Source organism: Loxodonta africana, chromosome 5 (assembly GCF_030014295.1).
Source record: "Loxodonta africana isolate mLoxAfr1 chromosome 5, mLoxAfr1.hap2, whole genome shotgun sequence".
Classification (NCBI taxonomy): Eukaryota; Metazoa; Chordata; class Mammalia; order Proboscidea; family Elephantidae; genus Loxodonta; species Loxodonta africana.
Window position 1 is genome coordinate 140,570,000 of NC_087346.1, and position 18,729 is coordinate 140,588,728.

Here is an 18,729-nt window from a genome sequence, read left to right on the forward strand (position 1 = left end):
TAAGATATCAGTTTACAGCATGGTCTACATGAGTTACAATTCTTGCTCTGTCGTTTTCTAATTACACGAACTTGAGCTGTTTCCCTCCAAAGCGGTTTACTCATTTGTAAAATGGAAGTAAACTAGTATCTATTCACTCACATGTGATAATTCTTGTAAAGCATTTGACAAGATGCCTGAAAATATAGAAAGGACTCATAGGTCTTAGCTTATCATCATCATAATAATTCTTTTTATCATAAAATAGCAATACTTTATTAAGAGTATCAAAATATGCATTGCACATGTACAATGGATATTGACATGTTTATCATAACAATATCTAAAGCCAATCCCATTGCCAATGAGTCAATTCCAACTCATGGTAGCCTAGTATATTATGGAGTAGAAATACTCCATAAGATTTTCCTGGCTGTAATCTTTATGGAAGCAGATTGCCAGGCCTTTCTTCCACAGAGCCTCTGAGTGGGCTTGAACCGCCAACCTTTAGGTTAGTAGTCAAGCATAAATTGTGTCTGTCACACAAAGCCCTCAGGGGTATGAAAAGGACCATCAGGTTGCCCAAATAGGCAAGTTTCTCTAAATCTAAATTTATGTGCTAAGAAAATCTGACTCCACATATATTCCTTTCTGATAGTATCATGGTAAAGGGTTTAAGAAGCAATAAAGGAAAATTACTGGTCATAAGAAATTAATGTGCCATCCAGGAGAGTGTCGAGAACTTTCAGCTCTTTAGTATTTGATGCAGTAGTTCTTTTAACCTGTTCTAAAAACCAGAACCTTTTTGAGAGCACATTACTGTCTAGCCATTCATAATACAAGTAAGGAGTATGGTAAGGAGGGAAGTAGAGAGGTCCTTGATGGACTAGATAAAGGGAATGGTTTCTAAATTTAAAATTATTTCACCAGGTACCTTAAACTATACTTCATAATAAAAATATTTTTTTAATCAATGTTTCCGTTTTTTATTGAAATAGCTTCCTTTGGCATATGGCCCTCTCCAACAAGGCCCAGATGGATGGCTCTGGGTGCAAACAAACCTTGTATATCTTCCCAAAGGAAGTATTTCCGCAGATGGTTCACCTAGAGGCCACCTTTTCAATTCTAGTGGAAAAAAGATGATAACCCTGAAGACAGGACAAAATTGTGGTCAATGGAACCAAGGAGGTGTGAGTTTGATTCCACTGCGAAGAAAGTTCCATAAGTGCAAGATTCGTATCTTTTCTTAACTCACTCCTCTATTCTCAGTGTCTACGACAGTGCTTGACATATAACCAATTAACATCAAGCCGTGGAGACCTCATGTGTGTCAAAGTAGAACTATGCTCCATAGGGTTTACAGTGGCTGATTTTTCAGAAGTAGATCTCTAGGCCTTTCTTCCCAGGCATCTCTGGGTGGACTCCAACCTCCAACCATTTGGTTAGTAGCCTAGCACGTTAACTGTTTGCACCACCCAGGAACTCCTCTTGACACACAATCAAAAAAACCCATTGCCGTCTAGTCAATTCTGACTCCTAGCAACTCTATAGGACAGAGTAGAACTGCCTCATAGAGTTTCCAATGAGCAGCTGGTAGATTCAAACTGCTGACCTTTTGGTTAGCAGCCATAGCTCTTAACCATTGCTACCATGACTCCATCTTGGCACATAAAAAACAAAAACCAAACCTAGTGCCCTTAAGTTGATTTTGACTCATAGCAAGTCTATGGGACAGAGTAGAACTGCCCTGTAGGGTATCCAAGGGACAGCTGGTGGATTCAAACTTCGAACTCTCTGGTTAGAAGCTGAATGCTTAACCACTGTGCCACTGGAGCTCCATCTTACCACATAAAAAACCCGTTGTCATTCAGTCGATTCTGACTCATAGTGACCCTATAAAGAGTCTACTAAATAACTATTTGTTCAAAGAATGAACAAATGGATGACTGTCAAAAACTGTGGAACTCAAATAAATTACTTAATCTTTCTAAGACTCATTTTCCTCATCCCTAAATAACCCTACCTTTCAAAGTTGTTGGAAGGGTTAAAAGAGATTGTTGTTGTTCTTAGGTTGTTTTTAGGTGTTATCAAGTCAGTTCCGATTCATAGTGACCCTAGCACAACAGAACAAAACACTGCCCAGTATCGTGCCATCCTCACAATTGTTGCTATGCTTGAGTCCATTGTTGCAGGTACTGTGTCAATCCATCTCATTGAAGGCCTTCTTCTTTTTCGCTGACCCTCTACCTTACCACCATGATGTCCTTCTCCAAGACTGATCCCTCCTCACAAGTCCAAAGTATGAGACATAGTCTCGTCATCCTTGTTTCTAAGGAACAGGCTGGTTATACTTCTTTCAAGACAGATTTGTTCATTCTTTTGGCAGCCCATGGTATTTTCAATATTCTTCACCAACACCACAATTCAAAGGCATCAATTCTTCTTTGGTCTTCCTTATTCATTGTGCAGCTTTCACGTGCATATGAGGCAATTGAAAACACCATGGCTTGGGTCAGGTGCTCCTTAGTCCTCAAAGTGACATCTTTGCTTTTCAACACTTTAAAGAGGTCTTTTGCGGCAGATTTACCCAATGCAATGCATCTTTTGATTTCTTGACTACTACTTCCATGGGTGTTCATTGTGGATCCAAGTAAAATGAAATCCTTGACAACTTCAGTCTTTTCTCCATTTATCATGATGTTGCTTACTGATCCAGTTGTGAGGATTTCTGTTTTCTTTATGTTGAGGTGTAATCCATAGTGAAGGCTGTGGTCTTGATCTTCATCAGTAAGTGCTTCAAGTCCTTTTCACTTTCAGCAAGCAAGTTTGTGTCATCTGCATAATGCAGGTTGTTAATGAGTTTTCCTCTAATCCTGATGCACCATTGTTCTTCATGTAGTCCAGTTTCTCAGATTATTTGCTTCGCATATAGATTGAATAAACCCATTAAAAACTCCATTGTCGTTGAGTCGATTCTGACTCATGGCGACCCTATAAGACAGGGTAGAACTGCCCCAAAGGGTTTCCAAGGAGTGCCTGGTGGATTTGACATTTTGGTTAGCAGTCATAGCACTTAACTGCTATGCCACCAAGTTTCCATAGACTGAAGAGGTATGGTGAAAGGATACAATCCTGATGTACACTTTTTCTGACTTTAAACCATGCAGTCTGAGTATGAATTTGTCCATTTGGCTTTCCTCACTTGAAGAGGAAGGACCCAAGAAGCAGCTGAGTTTCCAGGCTTAGGGAAGGTGAGGGAAGCCCCACTCATCTGTCCCTTGAAAACTTACTACAGCCTTTTATAAACACTTATGATTTCTATTTTCTAATGACATTTTTGTCTGATTATTAACAAATGATTATTTTATGAAAACCTACAGCCTATGGAAAAAATTAGAGTAAATAAAAATCACCCATAATCCTACTACTCAAAGATAATCATTGTTAATAGTCAGACTTTTGGCATTTTACCTAAGAATATATTAATATACCATGCAAATAAAATTGAGATACTACAGAAATATAGCATTGGATCATATTACATTTTCAACTTTACAAATCCTGAAGATTTTCCCATGTCATAATTTTTAATGGCTGCATAATAAGGCGTTATTTGAACTTACTCTATTGTTAGACATGGAAGTGATTTCAGTATTTTAGGATTACATGTAAATAACAATATAATTAACATTCTAGTGCATATATCTGTGACTCCACTTCTGTTTTTTCTTTACAACTAATCCCAGAAGGGGAATCATAGGACCAAATGGTTTAAACCCACTTTAAGGCTCTTTATGCTTCCACTAAGTTTGTGAGAAAGTCTCACACCCACATGGGGATTTGACATCTGTGTAATCTTGGGAACTGACAGTGCAGTAATTTAGTTGCCTCATGAATCTAATGGTTGTTTTGAAAGTTACCAGACTATGTCAAGGCTTGTGTACAGATCTCTCCAAAGGGTAAAAAGATTTGCCTGTTTTTATTCAAGCAAGGATGATTTGATGGCAATCAGCTATACCACATTGCTATAAAAACAACCAATTGCATATTCTGTGCTATTTTAAGTCCATAATCTCTTTTACCCCCACATATCTGTCAGTTTGTCATATTGTGGGGGCTTGTGTGTTGCTGTGATGCTGGAAGCTATGCTACCGGTATTCAGATACCAGCAGGGTCACCCATGGAGAACAGGTTTCAGCTGAGTTTCCAGACTAAGAAAAACTAGGAAGAAGGACCTGGCAGTCTACTCCTGAAAAGAATTAGCCAGTGAAAACCTTATGAATAGCAGTCTGTCTCATGTTTTGGGATGGTCATGCTAAGTGGTTTTTAGCTAACCAAATGAGAGTGGAAATGATGTGTACCACTTCCAGACCTGGCTCATAAAAACTCCCATGCATATTCCTCCTTGCTATTTTTCTGCTTCTAAATGAGACAAGCACAGAGACGTTAGAAGCCACCTGATGAAGTTGCTAGAGCCACCATGAGCCACAGCGTTTTAATAACTCCAAGGAGAACCATCAACTAACATGTTTATCCATTCATGGCTGTCACATGAGCAAGAAATATACTTACTTCTGTTTGATTTGTTGTATATTTGGGGGCCTATTTGTTACAGCAGCAAGAGTTAACCCAACCAATGCAGCCACATTGTTTATGGGTACAGGTCTAATTCATTGTTAATGGAGAGGTAGTCACGCTACAAAAGAATTGAAGAAAGAGTTAGAAAATAAATCGTTTGCACCACTTTCTAATTCACTAAAGTCCTATAGAACATGTTTAATTTTTCTCTCCTGAACTAAGTAAAATACATGGGCTTCATATAAGAACTTTTCAGACTTAATAAAAGATTATCACTCTATGAATTGCAATTTTTATGTTTTATCTTGTTTTCTGTCTTCTTTTATTTAGATATAGGTTTTGTGAGGGCAAGATCTTTGACTTATTTATTCCTGTATCCCCAGTTTCTAGGAGTTCTAGAATAACAGGCATGTAATACATATTTATATATATTTTTTGGGTTAATACATATTTGTTGAAGGTGTAAGTTTAATGTAATGGATGAGAGAGGAGTAAAGACAAAAATTCTCCCGGCGAGACTTACTACTCTGAAACTTGACCAGGTGCTTTCATTTGGCAAATAAAGGATTTTACCTCACAAAGACATGTGATTAAACATAAAATGAACACATGTGAGGCATTACAGCTTCTAAATGTCCTTTCACATTACAAGATGTACCAAATACATCTAGAGCCCAGAGGCAGCTGACGAGTGTGCAGAGCGCAGATATTGCTCCACTTTCCATCTCCATCCCTTGCCAGCATCACTTTGACTCCAAGGCACGTTTCCATCTCTGACCTTGCCCAAATGTGCCACCTGATGGTGGAGTCGTCTATTTGCTCTCTTCTTACTACAAGCAGATGTTTCAGAGTTAAATAGCCAATAAATCACAACTTCCTTGTGAGAGAGGGTCCAACTGCAAAGTGTTTATTTGCTCTTAAAGTTGCTTCTGTTGCTGCTAACTAAGCAGAGTCTAAATGGTCATTTAGCCAAAACTTTGGGGATGATAATCTGTATATGTGCCATCTTCTTTCTTTTTCGGGGGCTTTAAGGATTGATTGTTTACTCATTTCTTTGCTTTTTTGAGTGTTTTTGTTTACCAATCTCCTTAGGTCTTTGAGGTCATCATTGTTCCAAAAAGGCTCATCTAACCTGAAACTTTGAGGTGTCTTGAAAAGGCCCAAGTCTACATCCCAGCTCTGTTATTGGCTAGATAAGTAACAGGGTTCTTTACCACTAGGAATCTCCAGTTCTGCTTCTGTGAAAGGAAATGTGTTGGCTAGCTAAGTCATAGACTCATTTGAATGTTCAAACGAGAGAGGAAAAAAAAAATCGTAGGCAAGCTCTGTAAATGGAAACTCACATTGAGGCTATAATTCAAAATGGAGTTGATATATCAGAGGTCCTCCCTGTCAGACCAACAAATGAGAAAATAGAAGCACATTATAGTTGACTGATAGGTATAAATAAAGATCAAATTAAAAAAATTAATGTAAAAATGGCATGGGGACAGCATCTGACCTCCTCTAACTTCACAAGGGGGAAGGAGAATCAAGATCAAAAGCCCAAGGCTGACGACTCCCATGAGGTGGAGGTCAGACATGCCTTCTCCCTCCACCATATTTACCAATTCTGACACCAACCGTCCCTCCCACCACACTCTCTACTTCTGTGCTGGGTTTGACAATTCATTGCAATGGCCACGCAGAACTCACAGACAAAACTCACGATTATGGGGCTTATTGGGTAAGTAACATGTTATAACTCAGGCTCAGGAACACTTAGGATACAGTTCTTCCAGGAAGACAGCCTCTTCCCAGCCATACTCACAGACATGCCTCTCTCTGGCATTCAACTTTTTTGCTCCGTGGGCCTGAAAGCTCACTACACTTTCTCCTGTCAGTCTCTCCTGTTGCCATTTCTCTACCACTGCTTCTGTTGCTCTCCTTCTTTTGTGGTGGTAGGATTCTCTCCTTCCCACCTCTGTGATGGCTGATTTCAAGCCCAGTGGGATAACAAAACTGACCAATCCCCTTGGTGGTCCACAATTACCCTATTTGCACAGTCTCACCCAGTCACTTGGGTGGGAGTTGCAAGACCATGGGGAGAAAGGCCACATTAAAGTGATCCATCACACTGCAATTAAGTTTATTAGTGGTGGCTCAATAACTTTAAAGGTTAAGAGAAGCTTTAAAGATTGCAACAGACGATCAGTGAAGATCCCAGGGACAGTGCCAAATATAAAGTGAACAGAATATTCACGTCTAATGTCAGGCCTCTTGAGAAATTAGCACATTCCTAACTCACCCAATGAATTTAGTCCTGGGAGAATTCCATAGTGTCACAGTTCAGCTATACCAATTAAAGCACAGGGAGTTGAGGTTAGAAAGGGCTGTTCATGAGAAGTTGCTAAAAGGAACTGTACAGAACTTGGCACTTCTCCGCCTACAATGTACAGTTAGTGTCCCCCATGTGCCTTGATGTTTGACTGTTGTATGACTGTCAGTCGACACCACTCTGAAGTCTCTACCCCTCAGATTCTTGACCAGACTGTCCTAATCATCCCAAAGAATGGAGGAAGGTTTTCCCCCATCTCAGTATAAACCCATTTGCCTAGTCCTCATTTTCTGCACCAAGCAGGTCTCTTCTGACATTTTGAATTGCAGTTCCTCTTAGAGAAAATGCCAGATCCACTCTCGCAAGGGTGGCTTTGCCCTATGGCCCCACCAGATGAATAGTCCAAGGTCAGTCAATCTCAGATAACTCCACCTGTGGGACACTGATGGGAATGAATTAAGCTCAGGCCTGTTTCTTTCAGACTTTCCTCTCCAGAAGTTTAAAAAATCTTGGGGCTCTCTCTAACCCAAGATTACTTGTTACAATGCCATGTCATTGTGTACTCATGAACATGGAATGGGATTTAGTAACTATTCCTATTAATGGGAATTAGTATCTATTCTTGTTTGTAGCTTCTTGGGCCACCTTAGACTCTAACACAGCACGCCATTCTCTCAGTGACCTTAAGACTGTGTGAATGCAGCAAATCTCCAGAGGACCCAGGACCAAGATTTAGCAGAGACCATATTATAAGCACCTTGTAATATTCTTGCTGCATAAAAACAACATAATTTCTTCTTACCTCACGGACAATAAACACACGATTTCTTAAAATCAGCAGTGTGTTCTTGAATATTTCAGAATAGCTTTGTACTCATCTTACGCAAAAATTTTTACATCTGCTTTTTTTTTTTTAATCTGTGAGAACTGGAACAAAGAAGTTTATAGTGCGTTTTCTTTCTCTTTGTAATAACGGATGAATGGTTAACTTTCTTGGTGCAGTTTTGCACAGTAGACAGCTCTGCTTCAAAATGTGCAGAAAATCAGTTTTATGAACAGTTTGCTCACTTTGCTTCTCTGCTACTTCCTCTAGGAATGCCCCAGTGGTGTCGTTAATGAAGAAACCTTCAAAGAGATTTACTCTCAGTTCTTTCCACAGGGAGGTAAGTACAAATGTGGACTTGTTAACATACTCTCCGAGTCATAATTATGCTTGCAATCTTGAGTTTGGTTTAATTTTTCATGGCTTGACTACATTTTTAATCTTTATGTAAAAGAATTGATGCATAGCATGCAAATGTATATGATTTTCAATGTATCCTAAAAGTGAGCTACTTATAAATTGTCACATACCCAAAGAGTTCATTCTTCAATTTAATACAAACACCAGTATTTAATGTGTGCCCGGTACTACAGCTATTAAATACTCAACACCTCCTGACTATGATGGCTTGCTTGGTGCTCAATGAGTCACAAAGCTCTTTCGTAAGCATTATAGGTCTCTTTCTATTCACACGACCCATAAGCAGAGCATATATAATTACCCTCATTTTACAGATGTGAAATCTGGGGCTTAGAGAAGTTAAATGGCGTGCCCAGGGCCGTACATCTACCCAGTGGCAAATCTGGGTTATAACCCAGGTTTTTTTTTCTGTAGCTTCACCCAGTGCACTTTTTGCTGTTCTTCTGCCTTTCATTAACTCTTTATTATGTGCCTCCTGGTCTGGAAAAAAAAAAAAATTGAGTCCACTCTAGAGGTTATTTTAGTTGGAAGGAAAACACAAGAAGATCATAACGACAATACATATTCACATGTTAGAGACATGTGAAGAGATGTCTTTGCAGCTGGACTTTATAGATTCTCCTTCAGTCACCCAGCAGGATGCCCACTCAGATTCATCACACAGATAACTATGTGTTAGGTGCTGATCATGTGAGGTGATTTAAAGAACATAGATGTGGTCCCTGTCCAAATGAATGTATTGTCCAGTTATATCAACATAAAGTTGGTAACATAAGCATCCTTGTTAACATCATTGATATCATAAACATAAGTTGATAACATAAACATTAAGTGTGAAAATAAGGGTTTAAAAAATAGTGTGATGAGAGCATAGTGTAGAAACAAACAGACCAGCTGAAGGGCAGGGAGTAAATAAGTTGACTCTGAGCTGAAGTAGCTGCCATTCATGGGGTGTCTAACAGGGGCCTGGCCGTGGCATGTGTTTTTTCTCAGCATATAACAACCCTGTCTAGGGCCCTCCCCTTTTTTATAAATGTGGTAACTAAAGCACAGAGATGTTTGTCCATTTCCAGAGGCTATATTCTCTCCACTACCTCATCAGAAGAGTTCTCATTGATAATCACAATGCCTTCCACTTTTAAAAGAGATGACCATTGCAGTCAAAGGGAATCTAAGCAAAGGCTCAGAGCATAAGACTTATGGTGGGCATGTACAGAAAACTGCTGGAATTTTGCTGTGGCTGGAACAGGGTGTGTGAGATAGAGTGTGAACAGTCCTAGAGGGTTATATATGCTGTGTTAAGAAACAATAACTTGAAGGGGCCACATAAACCAGAGACTCCATCAGCCTAAGACCAAAAGAACTAGATGGTGCCCAGATACCACCAATGATTGCCCTGACAGGGAACACAACAGAGAGTCCCTGACAGAGCAGGAGAAAAGTGGGGTGCAGAGCTCAAATTCTAGTATAAAGACCAGACTTTATGGTCTGACTGAGACTGGAGGGACCCCAGAAGACATGGAGACATGGCCCCCAGACTCTCTATTACCCCAAAACTAAAACCATTCCTGAAGCCAATTCTTCAGACAAAGTTTAGACTGGACTGTAAGACATAAAATGATACTTGTGAAGAGTGTGCTTCTTAGCTCAAGTAAATACATGAGACTAAATGGGCACCTCCTGTCCAGAGGTGAGATGAGAAGACAGAAAAGGACAGAAGCTGGATGAATGGACACAGGAAATACAGGGTGGAAAGGGAGAGTGTGCTGTCACATTATAGGGAGAGCAACTAGGGTCACGTAACAATGTGTGTATAAGTTTTTGTATGAGAAACTAACTTGAACTGTAAACTTTCACTTACCACCCACTGCCGTCGAGTCGATTCTGACTCATAGCAACCCTTATGACAGAGTAGAACTGCCCCATAGAGTTTCCAAGGAGCTCCTGGCGGATTTGAACTGCCGACCTCTTGGTTAGCAGCTGTAGCACTAAACCACTACGCCACCAGGGTTTCCTTTCACTTAAGGCACAATAAAAAAAAAAAAGAAAGAAACAAACAAACAAAGACTTTATTCTTGAGGCAATGCAAAGCCACTGACGGGTTTAAGTGGAGATTCCACAGTCAGACTTGTCTTTTAGATACATTCTTCTGATAGCTCTGTGGAAGGTAATCTGAGGGAGGCAATATTGCAGGCAGGAAGATTAACTAGAAGGTTATTACAGGAGGCAAAGTAATGATGTCTTTAACAAGGCCACTCATAGTAGGAATGGGAAGAGATTACACACATTTTTTTGATGAGAATGGCGGAGTTTAGTGGCTGATAGACTTTTTATGGAAGAATGAGATGGAGAGAGGAGTGTGTGGTAATTTCCAGGATTCTGTCGTGGGCACCAGGTGACAAATTATTACATGGATTTGGATATAACATGGTTGACAACAAGGAGCCTTGGTGGTTTTTTTATTTTTTTGGAGCAGTGGTTAAATGCTTGGCTGCTAACCAAAATTTCAGTGGTTTGAACTCACCAACCACTCTGTGGGAGAAAGATGTGGCAATCTGCTTCCATAAAGATTACAGGCTAGGAAACCATATAGGGCAGTTCTACCCTGTCCTGTAGGGTGTCTGTGAGTTGGAATTGACTCGACAGCATACAATAACAACAACAACATGGTTGACAATGACCACACTCACTCAATCTCATTACTACAGTGCACAGGGAAGAGGAAAATCTGCTTTAACAGCCCATGGAATTGTAATGATGTGCCCATTGTCTGCATTAATGAAGAACAAATTTGGAATATCCTTTAATTATGTTATATATTTCTAAACTGCTTAAAACTGGTGGAATTATTGAAGAAAGATCATGTTTATTACCTAAGTGTCTGCCAACATAAAGGCATAAATTTCAAAGCATCTAGCACAGATGGAAATCTTTGTTATTTTTGGAATATTTATCTCAAATCAAAGTTATTACATGCTACAAATTAGATACAGCTCCACATTAAAATTTTATCTTTATTTGAATTTTAACATTTCCATATTAGAGAACATCTGCTTAAGCACAATCCTTTGCTAAGAATTCCTATTACAAAATCCAAAGAGATTAGAGGAAAAATCACCTTTGCACTCTTAAAAATTCTTTGATTATACATGCTAATTGAATGCATAAATATAAAAGTACCAGGCATTACTGATGGAAATGAAACATTCTAAAGAATGATGGCTTGTAATTTTAAAAATTAATACCATGCATGCAAATTGTATCTTGCAGTGATGATAGAAAAGGAAAAAATGTCCTAAGAAAGAATGTACTCCTGGATGGCAGACAAATTCATGTTAAAGCCCTTCCTCACTCTTCCAGAGAGTCATCATTTATTTAGGCTGATGGACTGAAGGCAACACGTTTCTCTCATTATGAGCAGTAAAAATGATGGGTCCCTAAATCACAATGCCTCACCATTTCCTCCAGGAAAATATTTTTGCTTTATCTACAAAACCCTCTGCAATTTATATTGTGTCAGGCTCTTGGGTTCCTCTACTGCTTAGCCAGACAGTTTCCCAAGCACAGCTTGCTTTGATGTTCTGGATGTCAGCACATCTGGTTTGAACAGAGGCATCTTGCTTGTAGGGAATGACTATAGAACAAGAACAGAGGAAATGGTTTGTTGATGCTTGCCATGGGTTGAATTGTGTCCCCCCAAAAATGTGTCTATCAATTTGGTTGGGCCATGATTCCCAGTATTGTGTGATTTTCCTAAATATTGTAAATCCTGCCTCCATGATGTTAATGAGGGAGGATAAGTGGCAGTTGTGTTAGTGAGGCAGGTACTCAATCTACAAGATTGAATTGTGTCTTCAGGCAATCTCTTGAGATATAAAAGAGAGAAGAGACCAGAGAGACAAGGGGACCAAGAAAGCAGTGTTGGGAGCAGAGCTCATCCTTTGGACCCAGGGTTCCTGCACAGAGAAGCAGTCCCAGGAGCAAAGCACACCCTTTGGACCCGTGGTCCCTATGCAGAGAAGCTCCTAGTCTGGGGGAACATTGATGAGAAGGCCCAAAGAGACAGGATGCCTTCCCCTAGAGCTGACACCTTGAATTTGGACTTTAGGCCTACTTTACTGTGAGGGAATAAACTTCTCTTTGTTAAAACCATCCATTTATGGTATTTTTGTTATACCAGCACTAGATGACTAAGACAATGCTGTCATCTATATAGCAACAGCTTTACTTTTTCAACTCTACATACAGTGAAAGTGTTAGTGTGTAAACTCTTAGCCTACTAAACATTTTAATAGCCCATGAAAATGGAAGCTTCCTGGGCTACCCCTGCTTGTGTTGTAGGAATTTTGAACTTTGAATATACTAAAATCAGTTGCCATCAAGTCGATTCCAACTAGTCACCCAGTTAACAGCTGTGAAAGGAATGAGTTAATGAGCTTAAATCAGAAGAATCAAAGTCAAAAAACATTTATTGAACAGCCACTGTGTGCCAGACGTAAAGATTAAAAAAAAAAATTCCCAATGGGTATCCTTCATACCCTTACCAAGAGGACAGTGTTTTTAATTCATTTGCAGAGTGATTTTTAGAGGACTTATTGAACAGAAATTACTATTCATCAGTATAAACCTGCCTCACGATAGTAACAATGCCATGAGTTAACCTTCTTATTCATTAACTTTCTTCTGTACTTTGTGCTCAAATTCAAGTAGGAGTTGTTATTGTTTTTCATGTTACGTGCTGTCAAGTTGATTCCAACCTTTAGCAACCCCACATGACAGAGTAGAACTGCCCCATACAGTTTCCTAGGCTGTAATCTTTATGTAAGCAGATCTCCAAGTCCTTCTCCTGCAGAGAAATGGGGTGAGTTGGATCCACCAAGCTTTCAGTTAGCAGCCAAGTGCTTAACCTTTGCACTACCAGGGTGCTTCTTCAGGTAAGAGGTTGTAATGAGAAGGAGGACTTTGAATGAATTTATTTCAGTCTGGGACATGATAATCAAGTGTATTTGTTCAAATATTCTGAAATGTATGTGTATCAATGGCTTTTTCAATCAAGAGGTTAGTTGGTTTCATCACTGTGGTCAGGAAATAGGTGGATTAAGAATACTGGACTAAGTTTAAGGTCAAACTCTGATATCGCTAAGATGTGTGACCTAAAGTGTTTTTTCTTTGGGCCTCAGGATGCTTCTCTGTAATACATGGGAGTCAGGCCAGATGAATCATCACTTCCCTTTTTACTCTAACATCCTTTAATTCTAAGAGTTGAAGTTGGAATATCTTGATTTCATTACCAACTCTATTATTAACTAACTAGGTTACCTTAGCTAAGCCTCTTAAATTGCCTGCACCTCTGTAAAAATACAAATAGCCAAGTGATGTCCAATATCTCATCCTATTGCAAGAATCCATAAATTTTGTTCCTGTATAAAATTTTAACATTAATTAATTTCACAATTAAAATTATAAGAAACTGAGGGCACAGCGGCTAGGAGCTATAGCTGCTAACCAAAATGTCGGCAGTCCAAATCCACCAGCCACTCCTTGGAAATCCTATGGGGCAGCTCTACTCTGTCCTTAGGGCTGCTGTAAGTTGGAACCAACTGAACTGCATTAAGTTTGTTTGTTTGGAGGCAATCTCAGTTTATCAAAATCAGCATTTACTTTTGTTATGTATAAAGAAATGTGAGTGCCTAAGGCAATGGGTTTGGTAAGTGGTACAAACAGTAAAGTGCTTGACTAGTAACCAAAAAGTTGATGGTTCAAATCCACCCAAAATTACCTTGGAAGAGGCCTGGAATCTACTTCCAAAAGATCACAGTAATTGAAAACCTTGTGGAGTGCAATTCTACTCTGAAACACATGCAGTAGCCATGAGTTAGAATAGACTCAATGGCAACAGGTTTGCAGTTTTTTTTTTTTGGTTAAGAAAATGTGACCAAGAATACTATCAGGTAGTATAGGGGGAAGAGAGATCATTGTTAAATCATTTGAGACATGAACTATACTGAAATCGAGAATCCAGGATACCGGGTATTCATCCTGTCAACAAATATTTACTGAGTACCTAAGATGACTGGTGGCATGGTGGTTAAGAGATCTGCTGCTAACCAAAAGGTCAGGAGTTTGAATCTACCAGCTGCTCCCTGGAAACTCTGCAGGGCAGTTCTACTCTGTCCTTTATGAGTCAGAATCAACTTGAGGACAATGAGTTTGGTTTTTTTGGTTTTTTTAGATGACAGCCCGGTGAAACCAAACCATAGAAGCTTTTGTGACAATTTTTGTTTTCTTCATTATGTCCACATGTGGCTCAAGCCAAATGCTCCCAGTGCCTTCACTCTTGCCTCTTGCCTAGTCAAAGCTAGTAGCAACACTCCCCTTCTTTAAAGGTTTTCAGTATCTCCAAGTGCCTGCCATAGAAATCCCAGCTCCATTAGAAGTTCCAGTGCCTTTCATGACCTAATTCTACTGGCCTTTACTGAGTGTGAAGTTGCAACAATTTCACTTAGACACAAAATAGTGATTTCACAAACACAGGAACTTTTTTAGGTGAAGATATATTACGTGTGTATTACATTTCCTCATGGTAGTAGGGCCAAGGGTGAATTATCTATGAAAGAATAATAAAATAGCCAATATATATTGAACACTGCCCGAGACTAGGACTGTTCTCAACACTTTGCATACAGTTTCTCACTGAATGTTCATGACGACTCTATGAAGAACACACTGGTATTGTTCTCATTTGGTACGTAAGAAAACTGAGTCACTGAGAGCAAGATCACACAGGTAGTTTCTGGTATAGCCGAGATTCAATTTAATTAAGGCAGTCTGGCTCCAGACCCAACATTATGAATGACAGCTGTCTACATGGTATATCTAGGCTGAAAAACTGGCTTAACTTTCAGGAAAATTGCCAAATACATTTAGAAGAACAAGAAGTCCTTCGTATCACATTAGCACGAACCTTGAGCACTTGTTTCCCATGTGTGAAGCTTTAAAGTTGGAACAACCCCATTTGAGAAGAAGTTATTATCATATGCCTGCGATACCTTGTTTATAAATTTTAAAAGCTTGCAAATATCATTTGTTCTGAGCCATTATTCACGGGGAGTACTGCTTGCTAAGGTAAAGGCATTTACCCTGATTATATAAACAGTAACAAGAGACTTGCTTAATGAAGCTCATTACAAGATATGCAAAACTTCCTCTTTCTTTCCTCCCCCTAAAATAAGCTTAACATACTACCTATCAACTCAAATCTCCAGGGGGCACTAAGTACTTCAAGAAGTCTAGGAAAAGTACTGTTGAGAGCAAAACAACTTTCCAAATAAGAATAGTCTGCCAATTCTTAATAACTCTATACTGGAACTCCCCAACCATTACACTAAGCTGACTATAGTTAAACTGCTGGTTTCTTCTCCAAAAGGATTTCTTCCTCCAACTCCATTAATTCTAGGTGGACATCCATTATAGATATAACTATTTCACATATTTTTTAGACCCAATTTGTGGTCTAAAGTTACAATAATTCATATGCTTAAAATAGATGGATCCTCATATAATATTCTGAGGCAAGAGGTGAAAGAAAATACCACCATGATTTTGGGGAGCCAAGTGTACAATCTACCCCTTGGAATGTATTAACCAATGGGATAAAGAATTCAGGAAAAACCATTCCTAAGAAGGCCATGGGTACAAGGGCTGGAAGAGAAGTTTGGATGATCTCTCGCCTTCCTTATTTAGGGAAGGCAATTCTGTACTCCTGCTACCATGACTTAGTTTCTTCGCAGCCTTTGTAAAAGCAATTCATAAGTCAAAAGATAATAGAAGTTTTGTTGAATCCCAATAAAAATAAAGGTTAAACGTTATAAGATAGAAGTAGATGAAATTTTAGACAGACGGTAATAGGCTAGAGCCAATGAGCTGAAAGGTTATAATTTTTTTTTTTAAGATAAAAAAGGTTAAAATAGAAGGCTAAAACCCATGAGATAAAACATTTAAAATAATCCTGTAAATCTGATCAAGGGTCAAGGACAGAAGCACTTAAAAATGAAAGCCGTGCATTAAGAAAATAAAACAATAAGAAAAAATGTATGTACTTTTAAAATTAAAAGGTAGAAAGCTCAGAGATTAGAGATGCAAAGGAGAGACAGGAGAACAGGAAGGAAAGAAAAATAAGAGCAAAAACCCCGCTGGAAGCTGCCTAAGCAAAAGTGTTAGATTTCAGAGGTTTGCAGTGTCATTAGGCGTCAGCACAGAGAGCCAGCCAAGCCTGTCCACCAGTACTCAGAGCCTCAAATCCCACGCAAGTTCAGACAGTGTTTCCTTACTGCATACAAATCCACTGTGAAAATAGCCACAGAAACTCACTACATCACCACCATCCCACTCCATCAGGCACATTTAATGGCCGTGGACTGGCCTGGTCTTCAGAGTCAGAGGGACATGAGTTCACGTTCCAGTTCTACTCATTATTGACTATGCGATCTTAGCCAACTCTTTCGACCTCTCTGAGTCCCAGCGTCCTCATTTGAGTTGTAAAACCCGTGAAAGTCCTAATCATAGCAAAAACACTAACAACAGCAACTCATTAGTGTCTCATTATTAGTGTTGGTTTATTATTTTACTTCTAGAGATAGTCCCTGATAAGCACTGAGCAATCTCCAGACCCGCTGTCGTAGAGTCAATTCTGACTCATAGAGACCCTACAAGACAGAGTAGAATTGCCCCATAGGGTTTCTAAGGCTGTAAACCTTTACAGAAGCAGACTGCTTCTTCTTTCTCCCACAGAGCAGCTAGTGGGTTCGAACCACCTGATTTCGGTTAGCAGCTAAGCACTTAAACCACTGTGCCACTAGGGGTCCTCCAGACACAGCTCATTTAACCTCACATGCACCTATGGTCCTATTACTTATTCCAGTGTTGGCAACATCACTCAAGACTCCCACGTGTGCAAAGCATTTCCAGTCAGAAAGGGACAATCTCTGTCTCTACCTGCCCCTGTGCAGATAGATCATTCCTATGAATCTCAAATGCTAGTTGTCAGCCTGGAAAAAAGCATAAACTAAAGGAGGTGGGTTTAATTTTCCTGAATAAAAGGATTGGATATGTTATACAAGTGTAGTGAGTTCAAGGAAGTTCACGCTGATGATGGAAAAGGTATGGCTACAAGAGACCAGTGTTGCACATCAAGATATTTATTGGGTCCATCAAGCTATTTATTGACAGTCTGCTTGCAGGGGGCAGTCTCTCACAGCTAGGGGCCTTTCATAGGCAAGTGGCTCAGGAAACTACCAGAAGGCAAAGAAGACAAGGAAACTCCTAGGAGATAGGGAGGACATGGAGGGGTTGCTTACAAGTTTAGCAGATGTCCCTCAGCAGTAAGATGGGGAACCTCTGGGCCAAAGAGCTCTGAAGGGCAGCAGCAGCTTGAGGTCTTTATAACTACAGGGCTTATCTTATCTATGGAAAGCAGATATTGAGTGCATTTTCACAAGGGATTAAAAGCAGACAAATTCCAAATAGCTAAACATCTTCTCCTTTGAGTTATTTTAAAAGTTATTAGATGTGTAAAATTTTGAGTTTGGCACTGGTGGCCTTTTGGGCTAAGAGGCCTAAGCCTGTTCTGAAGAAATGAACAGCCTGGGACCAATATACAGAGGCCACCATTGGCTCATTTATCTGACAACAACACTTAGGTAGGATATTGACCAGTTGACTTAATGATATCCCCTTTATGCCGTTTCAGACTCTACAACATACGCACATTTTCTGTTCAATGCCTTTGATACGGACCACAATGGAGCTGTGAGTTTTGAGGTAAGCTCTAGGCTATTACTCTTTAACTTGATCTTAGACATGTTTAAAAGTACTTAGTCTTTTTAATGGGAAAATTTAGTGGTTTGATCATTTTTGAGCAGAAAGGGGAAAAAAAGCCAAAGACATTTCTTTTTTCTCACTGAATTTCAAGGAGCTGCCTTTATCTTTCAAAAGAATTACAAGTTTGCTTTCTAGTATAGCACTTTATATCTATTTGTAGGAAGAAGGTCCGTGTAGCCAGCAATCCCAGAAGGCAGACTGGCCACATTAGCTGATATTTACAACATGCCAGTCATCGCGGTAGACTTTAGAAACAAAGATGAGCAAAGTTGAAGAACCTGCCCTCAAAGGGCCCAGCAATGGGGGAGACAGGCAAGAAATTACATATAGAAAAATGCTATATTCATCTGCCTAACAATTTTATAATAAAGGAAATATTTCTTTAAGAATTTTAAGTGGTCTGTAGCAGAAAATATACTAGATTGTTCATGAAATTGTGTATATACACATCTAGTAGAGACACTCCCTGGATATTCACATAGTTAAAAAGAAATACAGTGATGTCATTCATATGATACAAAGTGGGTCAGAGATAATAATACCTTTAAATCTAAATGTTGGAAGAATAAGCCAACACTGACTCTCATGAAACGTGAAGACTGTCACCTTTTATTTTTGTACGGAAAACTGTGGATATAACGTATAACTCGTCTACTTGCTTATTATATTCTGAATGGCTGTGCTTGGCCATTCTCAGATGAATAAAATTACTCCTTATTTTACTTTATGATTT

General features: G+C 39.3%; 1 protein-coding gene across 2 annotated transcripts in view; it reads left to right on the forward strand.

Moving 5' to 3' along the window:
- Positions 1–18,729, forward strand: part of KCNIP4 (potassium voltage-gated channel interacting protein 4) — a 280,790-nt gene that overhangs the window by 251,458 nt on the left and 10,603 nt on the right. The window contains exons 3-5 of one of the 2 annotated variants that reach the window (XM_010591393.3): positions 3,208–3,219; positions 7,968–8,037; positions 17,866–17,936. In XM_010591393.3, coding sequence (XP_010589695.1) covers positions 3,208–3,219; positions 7,968–8,037; positions 17,866–17,936 — 153 coding nt within the window. The remainder of the gene's footprint in view (positions 1–3,207; positions 3,220–7,967; positions 8,038–17,865; positions 17,937–18,729) is intronic. The other variant, XM_010591388.3, reaches the window with a different exon arrangement.